At 41.4% G+C, this 16,833-nt stretch overlaps 1 protein-coding gene across 1 annotated transcript in view; it reads right to left on the bottom strand.

Annotated features, from left to right (window-relative positions):
- Positions 1–16,833, bottom strand: part of ANTXR2 (ANTXR cell adhesion molecule 2) — a 280,690-nt gene that overhangs the window by 92,410 nt on the left and 171,447 nt on the right. The window contains exons 16-17 of the mRNA XM_077274548.1: positions 14,768–14,935; positions 7,067–7,147 (exon numbers count right to left, since the gene is read on the bottom strand). Coding sequence (XP_077130663.1) covers positions 7,067–7,147; positions 14,768–14,935 — 249 coding nt within the window. The remainder of the gene's footprint in view (positions 1–7,066; positions 7,148–14,767; positions 14,936–16,833) is intronic.

The following is a 16,833-nucleotide window of genomic DNA, read 5'->3' on the forward strand; positions in this document are numbered from 1 at the left end:
TACATGCTTGTCCCCTATAGAAACTAATGGCAATATCTTAAAAAGATACATATGAATCTCTCGTTCAATCAAATGCAAAAACTGAAGACTGAAATTCCCAAAAAATGCAAAAAGAGTTGCCATTATTGATCAAATCTTTTACAACTGGTGTTAAACTTCCATACACGAGATATAAGCTAGCCTAAGTCGTCAATTTTGACCATTTGGGTTGATTGTAATTTACAAACAAGTAATCCCTTCCCCTGACGAAGCGGTCCTTGTAACCGCGATACGCGTTGGGATCTCCTGCCTCTCGGTCCTGCTTCTCATTTGGCTGCTTGGTTACTATCCTTATTATAGGTGATCTTATGGTAACCGTTCATTTACTGTGGTTCTTTGGGTCAGTGTTTTACATGGGATCTTCCTGGCCTCTCACCCGTGCTCTGGGTGAGCTGGGGATATACTGCATCATTATATGCTTGACTGGCCACTGTGTTAGACCTTGAATTCATCCTGGTCTATCAGGGATACTTATAGGAGTGGGTTGTGCTTTTACTTCCCCTCCCCTCCTTGTTTTTTGGGGGCATATGGGGTGTGTGCTCTTCACATCAGGGTGCTCTACTCACTAGTATTCGGTTCCTGACTCATTTTCGCAGTATGTTATTTCATGGTATTTTTTCATGCTTACCATTTAGTATGTTGTATGTCTTCTTTGCAGCCGTCATTCTTTAATGGACTTGATGGGGGGAGTATGTTTCTGTATTGTTTTTAATTGTTTTTAATACCAAAAAAGTGTTTCCTTTTTGATATTTATCATGGGTGGTGTGCGAATAATTGTTCAGTGGCTTCTTTTTCTTCTTGTTTCAGTGACATTGCATTAGCCACTTGTTTTTGCACCCCCACTACTTTTGGCATTGATATGTATTTAGTGAGTGCGCCAGCTGCTTTTGGTATTTTACAAACAAGTAATCATTCACAATGGGCTGTGGCAAGGCTACCGTTTGGCCAAATAAAACCTACCTGTCATCACATTTTTTGCAATCCCACTTTTCCAACTCTCCAAAAGTGCCAATCAAATTTTTGAAATTTTTTTTTTGTTTCTAGTAATATGACAATTGATAATTTAGAAAGCTATGCATTTAGCAACGTATCAATAAAGATATGTACCTACTACTGCTGCCAGTGTATAATTTGCACAATACTCAAAGATATTTTCCTAAATGTAGCTGAGATTATTGAGGCTTCAATGAGTTAAGATTTCCAGTGCAAATATACCCCAATACTTAATCTGAGCATAGGATCAATCACAACTTTTCTGAAATTTAAAAAAATGCGATAATGTGACAAGGCTCGTTAAAGACTGTTAGGACTGCTACTTCCAATAGGTGGCACTAGAGTTCTAGTCCTCTTACTCTCTGAAGAGACAATTTGCATATTTCCCAGAGGAGCATTGTGGCTTTAGGTCTCCTCACCTCGACATGCTTAACATGTCACTCTCCGCTAGGAGAAACTATACTTCTTGGATCCCGGTCAGACGCCTCTCAATAAGCCAAACCAGATCTCCACTTTGCACTGACGAGGGGCAGTACCCCGAAACACAGTGTCTGCAAATTGAGATTCTGGTTTGGCTTTTATCCTAAGTCATGTGACAAGGCTCGTTAAAGGGTTGACAATGACTGTTAGGATTGCTACTTCCAATAGGTGGCACTAGAGTTCTAGTCATCTTCCTCTCTGAAGAGACAATTTGCAATCATTATTATATTCATCTGTAAATACTGACAATTCATTTATTTCACGTTTATTATATCTTACCTCTATTTTTGAGTTGAATGTAGTTGACAACTATCAAGCAAAGTTCAATGTGGCTCAAAGTGAACATAAATTTGCGGTCCCATACCCTAAAGTATATACCCTTTGTGTAAACTTGCTTGAGCTAGGCAAAGAAGAAATTTCTTAAAATACTGTATGCCAATTAGATGTAGAACGCAGACAAAGCTAATAGTTCCTGAAGATTTGGGACAATGGATAACTAAAAAATGCTAAGTGAGGTCGATTATCGCATTGTCTAAAATTTCAGAAAAATTACCAGTGTGATTGTGATTGATCCTATGCTCAGATTAAGTATTGGGGTATATTTGCGCTGGAAATCTTAACTCATTGAAGCCTCAATAATGTCAGCTACATTTAGGAAAATATTTTTGAGTGTTGCGCAAATTATACACTGGCAGCAGTAGTAGGTACATATCTTTATTGATACATTGCTAAATCTATATCTTATTAAATTATCAATTGTCATATTACTAGAAACAAAAAGTTTTTTTCAAAAATTTGCCTCATGGTAGAAAACGTGTAAGAAAATAATTCAACGCTCATTACTCATCTGTTAAAGGGGTTGTCCAGGCTTCTGATAAAAGTCTGCAGTCACTCTATGTGACAGCAAACTTCTGAATCCCTGACAGCATGTGGTGCACACGCTGTCAGGACTCACTCGCATTGGCGGTGAGGGCTATAGGTCATGTGACGAGTATGTTATTTTCATACATGTGGTCACGTGCCAACTGAACAAACTCGGCTTTTCTCAGTTCACTTGTATTGAGAAAAGCTAGAAATGTGGCAAGAACTATGCAAATCGCATACTCGCAGTCATGTGTCTACCCGTGGTCAATTCTGACAGTGTGCACACCACACACAGTCAGGATTGAGAAGTCTGCAGTTACATAGAGTGACTGCAGACTTTTATCAGAAGACCGGACAAAATTCCCTTTAAATACCCATTTCTTAAGCGCTCATACTCTTGTAGTCCCTGTCAGTCTTTGAGAACTTAAATGCTATGATGACATTCTGTGTAAATGCTCAAATGTGCAGCCAATCACTACATTCAAAGGTAATGATTGAATGTCATGCACAAGATCCTTGAGATCAATGGTTGATTGCAGGGATCAAGCGACTGGCAGTAGTAATGCAGCGGGGCATTTATCAGAGGAGTATTGTTGTTGTTTTTTTTACTTTTTCACATTTCCTGCTATCAAGTCTTTTTTATATTATTGAAAAACTTTTTTCAAAGCTCGATTCTGTAAAGTCATAACATGTATTGATTATTGGTTACTACCATTATTGTATCACTTTGTAAAACAAAATATTGATATAATCTTCGACACTTGTTGTAGATAAGAGAATGTAGACAAAACTGCCCAGCACAACTGTTTCATTTTCCCAGATTTGGTTGATGATATATAGCTTGCTTCATTTAAAGGACATAAACATAAGATATCTGTCAGCAGAAAGAAACTCTCTAGACTCCCCATACATATTAGAAGCACTAGGCCCAACTGACTGTTCATGTCTTTTCATCGAGGAAAAAGGCGAAAGCTACTGCCAGAGCTATCTGGCAGCAGCTTATCTCAACAGAAAACAAAAAGATTGATCCTTAAAATGACCCAATCCTTCTCTCTCTTAACAGATGGGAAAACTTCATATATATGACATGGTCAGCAGGTCCTGCCAAAATCAGCAGGCTCAGATTTCTTTTTACTATGCTTACTTATGTAGCGCCATCATATTCTGCAGCGCTTTACAGATATTGTCATCGCTGTCCCCATTGGGGCTCACAATATAAACTTACTCTCAGTATGTCTTTGTAGATTGGGAGGAAACCGAAGAACCCAGAGGAAACATGAGCAGAACATACAAACGCCTTGTAGATGTTGTCCTTGGTGGGATTTGAACCCAGGACCCCAGTACTGCAATGCAACATTATTAACCACTGAGCCACCACGCTGCCATGCTTTTATTTACTGTGCATGCATGCCTCTGAATGAGAATTTGCTACACATTTATAATGTGTTATCTGAATTGATCATGAATTTACCAATAGACTCAAAACTTTCTGATAATGGAAATATAAGAATTTATTTGCAGACCATTATAAGGGAATCTTGCTATTAAATTGCTGCTCTTTTGATTTAAAACATATGATGAAGTGCTTACTACAAAAGTAAAGTGTATAAAGTTCCAATATGGTTTCTGTACCAGTTGTATACATGCTTGGTTGTTTGTATCAGAATGAAGCTCTGCATTTTTCTTATTAGGAATATGTCATCTGACTGTTTGCAATTTGCGCAATTCGATGTGAAAACGTAAAACAGTGCTTCAACTGAGAAATCTATCAAAATTGATGCATGAGTATTTAGGCAATGAATAGTTCATTGGAGTAATATAACCTGAAGGTGAATGTGACCTCAAATGGAGAATGGCTCTGCAGAGACTTGAATCATGACAGGCGTATTGAATTACTTTCTTACTTTTCTGTACTCTTTTCAATCTCAGTCCCTTTCACATAAGAAAAAGTTCCTGATAATGCATCATTTATAAATTACCTTGTTAGTGCATAAAACAAACACTGCTTTGAAAACAATACCGACTCCTGCTGCGGACTCCGGCATGTTTGATGGAAATCCATCAAAAGAGTTCATGGCTTAATGGAGGCTGTTTACGTTGGGACTTCGATCTGTACCTGCTGTCCCCTGTCACTCCCTGGAAACTTGGCGGCAGATGTTGTTGCGTTAAGTTGCCTCTGAAGTGGCTTTCTGTCCTAGTCTCCTCTCCACAACAGAGTCAAACTATATTAGATCTCTTTATTTGTGCCTCAGGCAAGTTTGGGAGTGCAGCTGTGTCCACCCCCTCTTTACCTTTGGTGTTTAAACCCCCCAGGCAGCAAGTGTGAGACCAAAACTGTTCTGCCACTCTTAACTACATCTGCTGACAATCCAGCAGCCTCGCTGCAGGCTGGTGAAGACCCACGCCACTGCTCTGAACAGATGTCAGAGACAACCTGCTAGCTCGCACCTGTATCAGCTTCCATAACCTTGCGGTTTGCCAGCTGAAAAATGTATGACTCTCAGGAATTGTAACCACAATCAAAGCCCTTTCTCCTGATTTCTAACTTTGACTGTGTGCGGCCTTCTCAAATACTGGGCCACACTCAAAACTAGTAGACAGCAGAGGGAGAGCGCATGGACGTGGAGGGGAGCGCGATGTGTGAAGCCTTTGATACACGATAGTGAAGCTTCCAATATTACTCGAGTTCATTAATGAGTGCATTAAATAAATAGATGTCTGCATTTTTGCATCCATCTCTATGTAAATATTTGTTATGAAAATATTTAGTCTAACAGCATTTCACACCATTGTGTACAAAAGAAGGAAAAAGTTACAATAAAGGAAAACGGTAGCAACTTTTTATGATTCAATAAATAATGAAAAAGGACTCTTAGCATAGAACTTTCTATTAGAGAAAGTTTATTTCTCTCATCAAACGAGTGACACTCCGAAGTCATACCCATCCGTACTTATCAGTATCTCAAGGTATTTGAAATGTTGCCAGTTAGTTTTCTTTCCTTTCTCTGCCAAATCATGACAGATCCCACAGCCTCCCTTTCAAGTCTACGGTACCCTGAGAATGCTACCACCACCCTGCTGCTTACATGACTTTTGTAGAACAGTCTGAAATGTCTACAAAGAGCATGCTTTAGTTCGACAGGGAAAAACATAATATAAAAGAACAGTTTTTGCGGAAAGTCATTTGGCATTTTGTACTACATATGTCTGCATTTAAATGCAACTTATGACAGCCACACAGTATACTGCAGCAAATAAACAAAAGGGAACTATTAAAATACTATAAGCCCCCATACAGAGAAGTCTGGGCAACCCGCTGATTTAAGCTGGAACAGCTGACATGTACATAGGTCTGAAGTCTAATGGGTATGAGAGCTTCAGACCTAATGTAGTAGAAAACAGAAATCTAAATTTATCAAAAATGTATTCTGAAATAAGATAAGCCACCACCCAAGGTGTCTGGCAGAAACATGAATGCTTGGCCAGAGGGTGAAATAATGGTCAGACAAAGAAGAGTAATGGATAAATGGGATAAAATGATTACTAATAGGGATGAGCGGACCCATGGATGCTAAAGGCCCCGTCTCACATAGCGAGATCGCTGCTGAGTCACAAGTTTTGTGACGCAACAGCGACCTCCATAGCGATCTCGCTATGTGTGACACGTACCAGCGATCAGGCCCCTGCTGCGAGATCGCTGGTCGTGTCGGAATGGCCTGGACCTTTTTTTGGTCGTTGAGGCCCCGCTGACATCGCTGAATCGGTGTGTGTGACACCGATCCAGCGATGTCTTCACTGGTAACCAGGGTAAACATCGGGTTACTAAGCGCAGGGCCGCGCTTAGTAACCCGATGTTTACCCTGGTTACCAAAAAAAACAAACAGTACATACTCGCCTTTCGGTGTCCAGGTCCCTTGCCGTCTGCTTCCTGCTCTCACTGACTGCCGGCCGTACAGTGAGAAGTGAGAGCACAGCAGTGACGTCACCGCTGCGCTCTGCTCTCACTGTACGGCCGGATCTCAGTCAGAGCAGGAAGCAGACGGCAAGGGACCTGGACACCGAAAGGCGAGTATGTAGTGTTTGTTTTTTTTGGTAACCAGGGTAAACATCGGGTTACTAAGCGCGGCCCTGCACTTAGTAACCCGATGTTTACCCTGGTTACCCGGGTGCTGCAGGGGGACTTCGGCATCGTTGAAGACAGTTTCAGCGATGCCGAAGTCGTTCCCCTGATCGTTGGTCGCTGGAGAGAGCGGTCTGTGTGACAGCTCCCCAGCGACCACACAACGACTTACCAACGATCACGGCCAGGTCGTATCGCTGGTCGTGATCGTTGGTAAATCGCTTAGTGAGACGGGGCCTTAAGGTTTGCCTGGTTCTAGCAAACTTAAAGTACAAAGATGGCTAGGATAACAGCACTTCAGTGCTGTAAACTGGTCGTAGTATCGGGCTAGGTGGCTGCAAAAGGCTGTCTGCCTGTCTCTTTCTCTCATTCAGGTTCGTTCATCTCTGATCACTAACAATAACTCAAGCCTTGTGACTGAAGGAAACGTACTTCCTATACTTTTTCAGCCTTCTTTGTGGACATTCTTTGTAAAAGTAAGCAATAATGACTAGTATATACAGAGATAATAGCACAACACATTTTTTTGGGAAAAAATTAACTACTTTAGTTTGATAATACAAAAATTACCTCGTCTCCTTGTTGAGGACGCATTAAGGACACACGATCAAACTGTCTTCGTAACAGAGCCCACAATGCATCAAGTCGACCCTTAAAGAAACATATTCAACTTTAGTTTTACCCATATATTCTAATGGCACCTTGTGGCAATAAACTAGCCATAAACAGTTACAGTACATAAAAGGTAAGTGAACCCTTAGGACTTACCTGAATTATTGCATAAATTATTTGTAAAATGTGGTCTGATTGTTATTTAAGGGTACCATCTCACAGTGGCACTTTTGTCGCTACGACGGCACGATCCGTGACGTTCCAGCGATATCCATACGATATCGCTGTGTCTGACACGCAGCAGCGATCAGGGACCCTGCTGAGAATCGTACGTCGTAGCAGATCGTTTGGAACTTTCTTTCGTCGCTGGATCTCCCGCTGTCATCGTTGGATCGGTGTGTGTGACACCGATCCAACGATGCGTTCGCTTGTAACCAGGGTAAACATCGGGTTACTAAGCGCAGGGCCGCGCTTAGTAACCCGATGTTTACCCTGGTTACTGTCGTAAATGTAAAAAAAACCAAAGAGTACATACTCACATTCCGGTGTCCGTCAGGTCCCTTGCCGTCTGCTTCCTGCACTGACTGACTGCCGGCCGTAAAGTGAAAGCAGAGCACAGCGGTGACGTCACCGCTGTCATCTGCTTTCACTTTACGGCCGGCAGTCAGTCAGTGCGGGAAGTAGACGGCAAGGGACCTGACGGACACCGGAATGTGAGTATGTAGTGTTTGTTTTTTTTAACATTTACGACGGTAACCAGGGTAAACATCGGGTTACTAAGCGCGGCCCTGCGCTTAGTAACCCGAAGTTTACCCTGGTTACCCGGGGACCTCGGCATCGTTGGTCGCTGGAGAGCTGTCTGTGTGACAGCTCCCCAGCGACCACACAACGACTTACTAACGATCACGGCCAGGTCGTATCGCTGGTCGTGATCGTTGGTAAATCGTTTTGTGAGACGGTACCCTTAGTCACAATTATGGGCAAGGATGATATGATTAAACTTATACCAAACAGTTCATGTGATTTGTTGAGCACATTGAGTTAACGGTGCAGTGAGAAAAAGGGTATGAACCTTTCAGCTTGAGAACCTGCAGTAATTATTTTTAAACATTTCCTGTAGCTTCAAATACAATTTAGAGAACATTACAAAGGAATGTTGAAGGACCATTCCTCCTTGCAAATATGTTTTAGGTCACCAATATTTCCAGGATGCCTTGCAAGCACATCAGTTTTTAGATATAGTTACCGAACTGCAATAGGTCTAAAGTCATAACTCTGATTTGTAAAAACACTTGGCACTCAATCAATATGCTTAATATGAATTATTTATTAGGTGTGGAATATCCAGAAACAAAATAAAGATGCTTGGGTCAACACAAGATCTTCACCAGTCATCTAGATGTTAGAAAAACTGCGCTGTGTGTATGTCTGTGGCATCCACCGACTAGACTGGAAGCGCTCCAGTCCAAGGATCCCACTTGTGCACATGGTGTCCCGAAGTGCCATGCTTATTTTCACTGAAGTCGTAACTCTGACTTGACCATTCCAAAACATAAAATATTAATCTTTTTAACCATTTTTTTAAGTAATTTGCTTTTTATCTTTTGGACAAAGTCTTATTGCATCAAGCAAGTCTACTGAGCTTGAGGTCATGGACTGCTCCCTTTACAATCTCCTCTAAAATGTTTGATTAACCTCTGAATGCATGGAGGCTCTGAGAGAACAAAATATCCACAAACCATAATATTCCCTCAGCCATTCTTCACAGTTGGGATAAGGATTTAGTGTTAATGTACAATGTTGTTTTTCCTGCAAACACAGACTTATGCATTTTTCACTAAAAAGTTGCATTTTTACTTAAAGTATTGCAAAACCGAAAGAGCTCATGCAAACTTGTGATGGGACAAAGTGTTCTTTGTGAATTGCAAAAGCTTCATCTGTGGTGTCCTTCCATTATCACCATTTCTGTTCATTGTTTTTTGAAGAGTGGACACATTAACATAGGTATCATCTCCTTAACTGAAACAGGGTTTTGTCGGTTAGGTCTTAGAAATCTCATCAAAGAGGTAGTCCAAAACTAATATTGATTTTAATTGTAAATGTCTATCTATTTATTTTAATAATCTAATTGCTTTTTTAAAAAACAGACATCACTTGAGAGGAGGAACAGGTATTTACTTGTCATGTTCTCCATAGCAGTGCACTCTCTTACTGGCTCATCACTTCTCATTACAGCTGGCGAGGGATTACACTGTAACTATGCATTGATATTGAATATTGCACAATGCAAGGGAGCTTGTACTGCAAATACATTGGAATTGATGACCAACGCTCAGTAGAGCAGGGACAAACCCAGACCCTGAAACGGATGTCACTGATGACGCTTTGTTTCAGGGTTGGGACAGAGGCAGCAGCAGAGACCACCACCAGCATGCACTGGGGATTCTCAAACAAAATGTAATCAAAAAGGAAGTAGGGAAAAAATAAAGTAAAGCAATTAGACTGATTATAGAGGAAATGATGGGGACGCTTTTTCATTACAGTATATTAGAAAAACAATTAGATAATTACAATAGTCATTTAGAATTGAAATTAATATTTTTTGACCATCCCTTCAACACAGAGGTTGAATTCCTTACTCTACGTGAAGTGTAAATTTACTCAGTGGTGGATTTTAACTAGAGATGAGCGAACCTTTTAAGGTTCGGTTCAGCTATGTTCGCCGAACTTCCCGATGTTTGCCCAACATAAACGAAAACCACTGAATTCAATGTGAGGCAAAACCAAATGCACAGATAGCACCTTAAGGGGGTCTAAAAGCTGTCAAAACAGCTCAAATTAGGGGCAGACACCAGAAAAAGTGGCATCAATTGACCCATCAATTGCGTTATAAACAAATAATGTTTTAAAAAAGTGACGTGGGTTCCCCTGTATTTTTGATAACCAACCAGGCAAAACTGACAGCTGTGGGCTGTAACCCTCAGCTGTAAGCTTTATAATGGCTGGTTATCAAGAATTGAGAGGTCTCACATTTGTCAGGCTGCTGCAGTGCAGTACAGTGCAACCTCCACCGGGAGGAGCTAGAGAGGAAAGTAAGACTGCACACACAGGACAGCAGAACAGACGCCACCAAGTGGCGAGAGAGTGGTCAGGCAAGCCGAGTCAAAAGTACGAGATAGCACGACAGTGTTATAGGATAAGACAGATGGATAGTCAGAACGTAGCCAGAGATCAGTAAACCAGAACGGGCAATATACGGTACAAAAAGGACAAACAGCAACAGCGTAAAAAACCAAGCCAGGGGATTAGAACCGGAGAATCAAGCAGACAAACAGACAGAGAAACACTGGGAAAAGGGCAGACAGAGGGAGTAAACAGACACAGGACAAGTCAGGGTTCACAGCAGGGCAAATCAAAAGCTACCAGCAGGGTCAGGTTAACACGCCGAAGACAGAACTATAGCTGACACTGTCAGCAAGATTCATGGGAGCTAAATAGCAAACCTGAACCCAGAATGAGGCAGAGCACAGTTAACCCTTGACATGATCCGTCCAGAAAAAAGGGCAGACGCTAATAAACCCTGGAACGGATCATGACAACATTATTCTTTTAAATTATTTAAATAAATAATTTAAAAAACGGTGTGGGATAGCCCCCATTTTTGACAACAACCAAACTAAAGCTGACAGCTGGAGGCTGGTAATCTCAGGTTGGTAAGGGGCCACAGATAATAACCAGCCAGCTTAAAAATAGCGTTATTACATGCGCCAATTCTGGAGTTTTACCCAGCTCTTCCCACTTTCCCTGTGGAGCTGGCAAGTGGGGTTCATATTTGTGGGGTTGATGTCTCCCTTGTACTGTCCGGTGACATCAAGCCCAGAGGTTAGTAATGTAGAGGAGCCTATAAGACACCCCATTACTAACCCCATAGTGATATTGTATGAAAAACACACACACAGAATAAAGTCCTTTATTTGAACAAATTACACAGACTTGTTTATTGACACTAAATTAAACCACATGCACGTTATCGCCTAGGCCACTGAAGCCAATGGGCCCTGCAAATGAATTAAAATAATAAACAACCTTTTTCCTCACCTGTCCAAAGTGAAGATATAATCCATACTGTGAGACCTCTCTCACGCAGAGGTGCCGTAGGTGAGGTCACTGGGGCTCATCAGCTGATGAACTCTAGTGAACTTTCTCATCACAGCTTAGCGCTACACACTGCGGGAGTGATTACATGCTCCTGTCAGTGTGTTGCCAGCTGTGGGTTAGAGCAGTCGCATCAGCTGATGTGACTGCTCTACATGTGATCTGAATCATCGCGAGACAGTATGGATTACAGCAGAAAGGTGAGGGATATGGTGGTTTACTCTTTCTCTTTTCGAGGAGACATGGGCATCGGGGTTAAGGAGTTAAAGTGAGTAAATAGTGTCTTTTATTTTTTACAGAAGACAAAAGCCTTCAAAGATTAAGTGTAAGGTGAGTAGATACTGTTTTTTTTATTTTAGTTTCAATATGTAATTCTTTATTTTAACTTTTTTATCTTTACTTTGAGCATAGTCGCCGGCTGATATCAGCAACAGCAGGAATAGGCTAATAAGAGTAGTAGTCTCTCTTCATCCGATGTCTGTGACTTGTGATACGCTTTTACTGCGGGTTACAGTCACAGGTGTGGGGTCATGCTGACATCTGACAGTGTGACTCCACAGCATTCTAACTTACGGTAACGATCTTACCGGGGGTAATGTTACCGTAAAATCAGAGCCACAGCGTGCATACAGCCTTAGTGGCAACTTCATCATTTACTGCACTCTGTCCAAATTTTGCCGATTTTGAGGAAAATGCTCATGAATTCAAATGTGCTAGGTTTGTGCTAACTTTGAAATTTGCGAATGTTTTCCAATCAAGTTCGCTCATCTCTAATTTTAACCAACAAAAGTGCACCTAAGAAACTAGTCTGATTGCCATATGTGGAGCCAGGAAGGAGTTTTGCCCCTAATATGGGGCAAGTAGCATCTAACCCATGGGGTTTGGGCCTTCCTCTAGATCAACATGTTAGACTATACGTTGAAATTGATGGACTTATGTTACCTTCAACATTAAAAAACAAAACTTTGAAACAAATCCTGTCCAAAATTGAGCTCGACTTCTGGATTACATGCTATGCACTTAATTTTTTAGATGTTTTGGACATTTATTGCACCTAAATACACACTTTAGAAAGTGTTTATAGAGGAATGTGGTTGGATAAGGGTGTTTGTACTGTGGACCAAATTTAATTAAGGTATGAAAATGCTCTAAAAGTAAGCCAGCTAATAGCTGGTGTAAAGTTACCGTATATACTCGAGTATAAGCCGACCCGAGTATAAGCCGAGACCCCTAATTTTGCCACAAAAAACTGGGAAAACTTAATGACTCGAGTATAAGCCTAGGGTGGAAAATGCAGCAGCTACCGGTAAATGTGAATAATAACAATAGGTACCAATAAAAGTAAAATTAATTGAGACATCAGTAGGTTAAGTGTTTTTGAATATCCATATTGAATCAGGAGCCCCATATAATGCTCCATACAGTTCATAATGAGCCCCATATAATGCTCCATACAAAATACGCCCCATATAATGCTCCATACAGTTTATGATGGGCCCCATAAGATGCTCCATATTAAAATATGCCCCATATAATGCTGCACAAATGCTGATTATGGCCCCATAAGATGCTCCATACAGACATTTGCCCCATATAATGCTGCACAAATGCTGATTATGGCCCCATAGGATGCTCCATAGACACATTTGCCCCATATAATGCTGCACAAATGCTGATTATGGCCCCATAAGATGCTCCATACAGACATTTGCCCCATATAGTGCTGCACAAATACTGATTATGGCCCCATAAGATGCTCCATAGAGATATTTGCCCCCATATAATGCTGCATATGGCCCCATAAGATGCTCCATAGAGATTTTGCCCCCATATAACGCTGCACATGGCCCCATAAGATGCTCCATAGATATATTTGCCCCCATATAATGCTGCACATGGCCCCATAAGATGCTCCATAGAAATATTTTCCCCATATAATGCTGCACATGGCCTTATAAGATGCTCCATAGAGATATTTGCCCCATATGCTGTTGCTGCGATAAAAAAAAAAAATCACATACTCACCTCTCATCGCTCAGGCCCCCGACACTTGCTATACTCACCTTTACGGTTCCACCGCTGAGGGCCGCTGTGCCTTCCGCTTCCTCTGCATTGACTGTTCAGGCAGAGGACGGCGCGCACACTAATTGCGTCATCGCGACCTCTGACCTGAGCGTCACTGCAGAGGACGCGGAAGACGGTGCGGCGCCGACGATGGAACGTGGGACAGGTGAATATGCCCCCGTTATACTCACCTGCTCATCGCGCAGTCCCTGCAGGTCCCTGGTTCTCCGGGCGCTGACAGCTTCTTCCTGTATTGAGCGGTACAGTAATAAATATGCGGCTCCACCCCTATGGGAGTGGAGTCGGGTCCATATTCATTACTGTAATGAGCGGTACCATGTGACCACTCAATACAGGAAGAAGCTGTCAGCGCCCGGAGAACCAGGGACTTGCAGGGACCGCACCAGGAGCAGGTGAGTATTATTAGACAGCTGCCGCTTCCCCTCCCCTGCCAACCCCTAGGAATGACTCGAGTATAAGCCGACAGGGGCAATTTCAGCCTTAAAAAATGGGTTGAAATTCTCGGCTTATACTCGATTATATGCGGTACTCATTCTAAAAAATGTACAAGCATTACCGTGATAAATCTGTTACATATTTATACTGACAAGTCTATGTTCACTCCATATGACTACTACAAGGAATGAATAAAAATAATCCAATGTGCTCAAAAAGACAGTTTAACAATTTTATTGTTTTAACAATCAGTCCACATTTGACTAGTAATAAATGCATAAATATTGGAAATTCCTTTTAGTAATACAAAAAAGTGCTAAATAGGACCTAAGTTTGGTGAATATTTTCACAAGAATACAGCTCTGGCAAAAATTAAGAGACCAATGCAAAATTGTCAGTTTGTCTGATTTTTCTCTTTATAGGTATATTTTTGAGTAAAATGTAAATTGTTTGTTTAGTCTATAAACTTCTGAAAACATGTCACTGAATTTCCAAGCAATACATTTTGTTTGTTTGTTTCTGAAAAGGAGAAATGGTCAAAATTGAAAAAAAAAATCCAGTGCTTTCAGACCTTAAATAATGCAAAGAAAACAAGTTCACAACAATACTAATGTTTTAACTCCGGAAGAGTTCAGAAATCAATATTTTGTGGAATAACCATGATTTTTAATCACAGCTTTCATGTGTCTTGGCATGCTTGCCACCAGTCTTTCACACGGCTTCTGGCGCAACAATGGAAGCAGTTCTTCTTTGTTTGATAGCTTGTGACTATCCATCATCCTCTTGTTTACATTCCAGAGGTTTTAAATTGAGTTCAGGTCTGGAGATTGGGCTGCCCATGACAGGGTTTTGATGTGGTGATCTCTTATTTTTTGCCAGAGCTGTATATTCTAAACTGACAACTCATATGATGTTTAGACTGTAAATTCCAAAGCCAATGTTCTATTGTTTTTCTGTAAAAAATATTTTTTTTAAAAAACTTACCTTGATTGGAGTGTACCATTTTGTCTGAGATGCTGGTGAGGTATTTTTTGGCTTTGCAGGTTTAGGTGCAAAGCCCATTTCCTCTTCCTCTGGCATTGTCACAACGGCATTTTTAGCTTTCTCTAACCTTGCTCCTTCCTCAGTAGAACCTTTATCTCCCCAGCGCACCTTTAAAAGAAAAAATAAGGGACTTGTTATATTTGTTGTCAACCCCTTTCCCAAAGTTTATGGATGTTAAACATTCTGAAACTGACAGATCTGGCATTGCTGGAGTGAGAGAAGTCTATAGCAATCTACTCTCTTGCGTCTCTACAGTTTCACGCTTTAAAGGGAACCTGTCACCCCCAAAATGGCTGGTGAGGTAAGCTCACCGGCATCAGGGGCTTATCTACAGCATTCTGTAATGCTGTAGATAAGCCCCCGATGTTACCTGAAAGAGGAGAAAAAGACGTTAGATTATACTCACCCAGGGGCGGTCCCGGTGCGGTCTGGTCAAATGGGTGTCTCCGGTCCGCTCCGGCGCCTCCCATCTTCATTTCATGACGTCCTCTTCGGGTCTTTACGCCGCGGCTCCGGCAGGCGTACTTTGTCTGTCCTGTTGAGGGCAGAGCAAAGTACTGCAGTGCGCAGGCGCCGGAAAGGTCAGAGAGGCCCGGCGCCTGCGCACTGCAGTACTTTGCTCTGCCCTCAACAGGGCAGACAAAGTACGCCTGCGCCGGAGCCGCGGCGTAAAGACCCGAAGAGGACGCCATGGAATGAAGATGGGAGGCGCCAGAGCGGAGCGGAGACACCCATCCGACCTGACCGCACCGGGACCGCCCCTGGGTGAGTATAATCTAACGTCTTTTTCTCCTCTTTCAGGTAACATCGGGGGCTTATCTACAGCATTACAGAATGCTGTAGATAAGCCCCTGATGCCGGTGAGCTTACCTCACCATCGATTTTGGGGGTGACAGGTTCCCTTTAATCTGACTTCCATCACATAGGCTTTTACAGTGAAAAAAAATCACATTGGCTATTATTTGAGAGCACTCTTCAATGCTTAAAAATAATTATATTGATGCAGTTTTTAACAGAAGCACTGTTTGACCATTTGGAACAGTATCGAACATATTCAAAATATGGTGGAATAAGGATAAAGTTAATTGCTGCAGAGAATATCAAAGCTCAAACGTACATTGGGCCAAATATTTCCCTCAAAATGTTGACTTTACTGGTTTACTTTATTGTTAAATATGAAAAATGCACCATTTTTCCTGGAGTTTTATTGCTGATTGAACCAGATGGTACAGTTGAAACCAGAAAGGCAAAGCTGAAAAGGCCGGTGCGAGCAAGGCGACCTACAAACCTGGATCAGTTCCACAAGCTTTGTCAGGAGGAATGGGCCCAAATTCCGACCAACTATTCTGAGAAGCTTGTGGAAGGATATTCCAAATGTTTGATCCAAGTCATTCAGTTTAAGGGCAATGGCACCAAATACTGATGAAATGTATGTAAACTTTTGACTTTGCAGTAAGTAATGGTGATCCTAATTAACCTAAAACGGGAAAGGTTTATTCTGATTTCATGTCAGATATTGAGAAAAATATGTATATGTGTCTTTTTATATAGAGTATGTAAACTTCTGGTTTCAACTGTAAGTGTAAGGCAACAGAGAAATACAATATTGAAATAACATATGAAAATGCATGTAAAAAAAATACAAGAAAATTATATTATAGTGCCAAATCCATGCCAACCAATGCCGAATCGCTGCCGTAGTCATGTCCATTAGTTAACTACTTTTGGAGTGACCACAGTTTGATCTTATTACTTTTTAGCTTTATTATACAATAAAAGTCTTTTATTTCTATAGTTTTACACTTTATAAAATACAGTTGCAACTGTATTTTTCTCCATAACCCCCATACAAAGCTCCTCACATAAGCTGAAGAGACCCAGTGTACTATATTCTCATGTGATGTTGAGATCAAATGGAATTTACAGAGACCCATTCTTATGTAGCTGTTTAATTATGAGGAAATGATGTAATTAGTGCCTGTTCCACAGCTTTCTAATATTCTAAA

The sequence above is a fragment of the Ranitomeya variabilis genome, chromosome 1 (assembly GCF_051348905.1).
Source record: "Ranitomeya variabilis isolate aRanVar5 chromosome 1, aRanVar5.hap1, whole genome shotgun sequence".
NCBI classification, from domain to species: Eukaryota; Metazoa; Chordata; class Amphibia; order Anura; family Dendrobatidae; genus Ranitomeya; species Ranitomeya variabilis.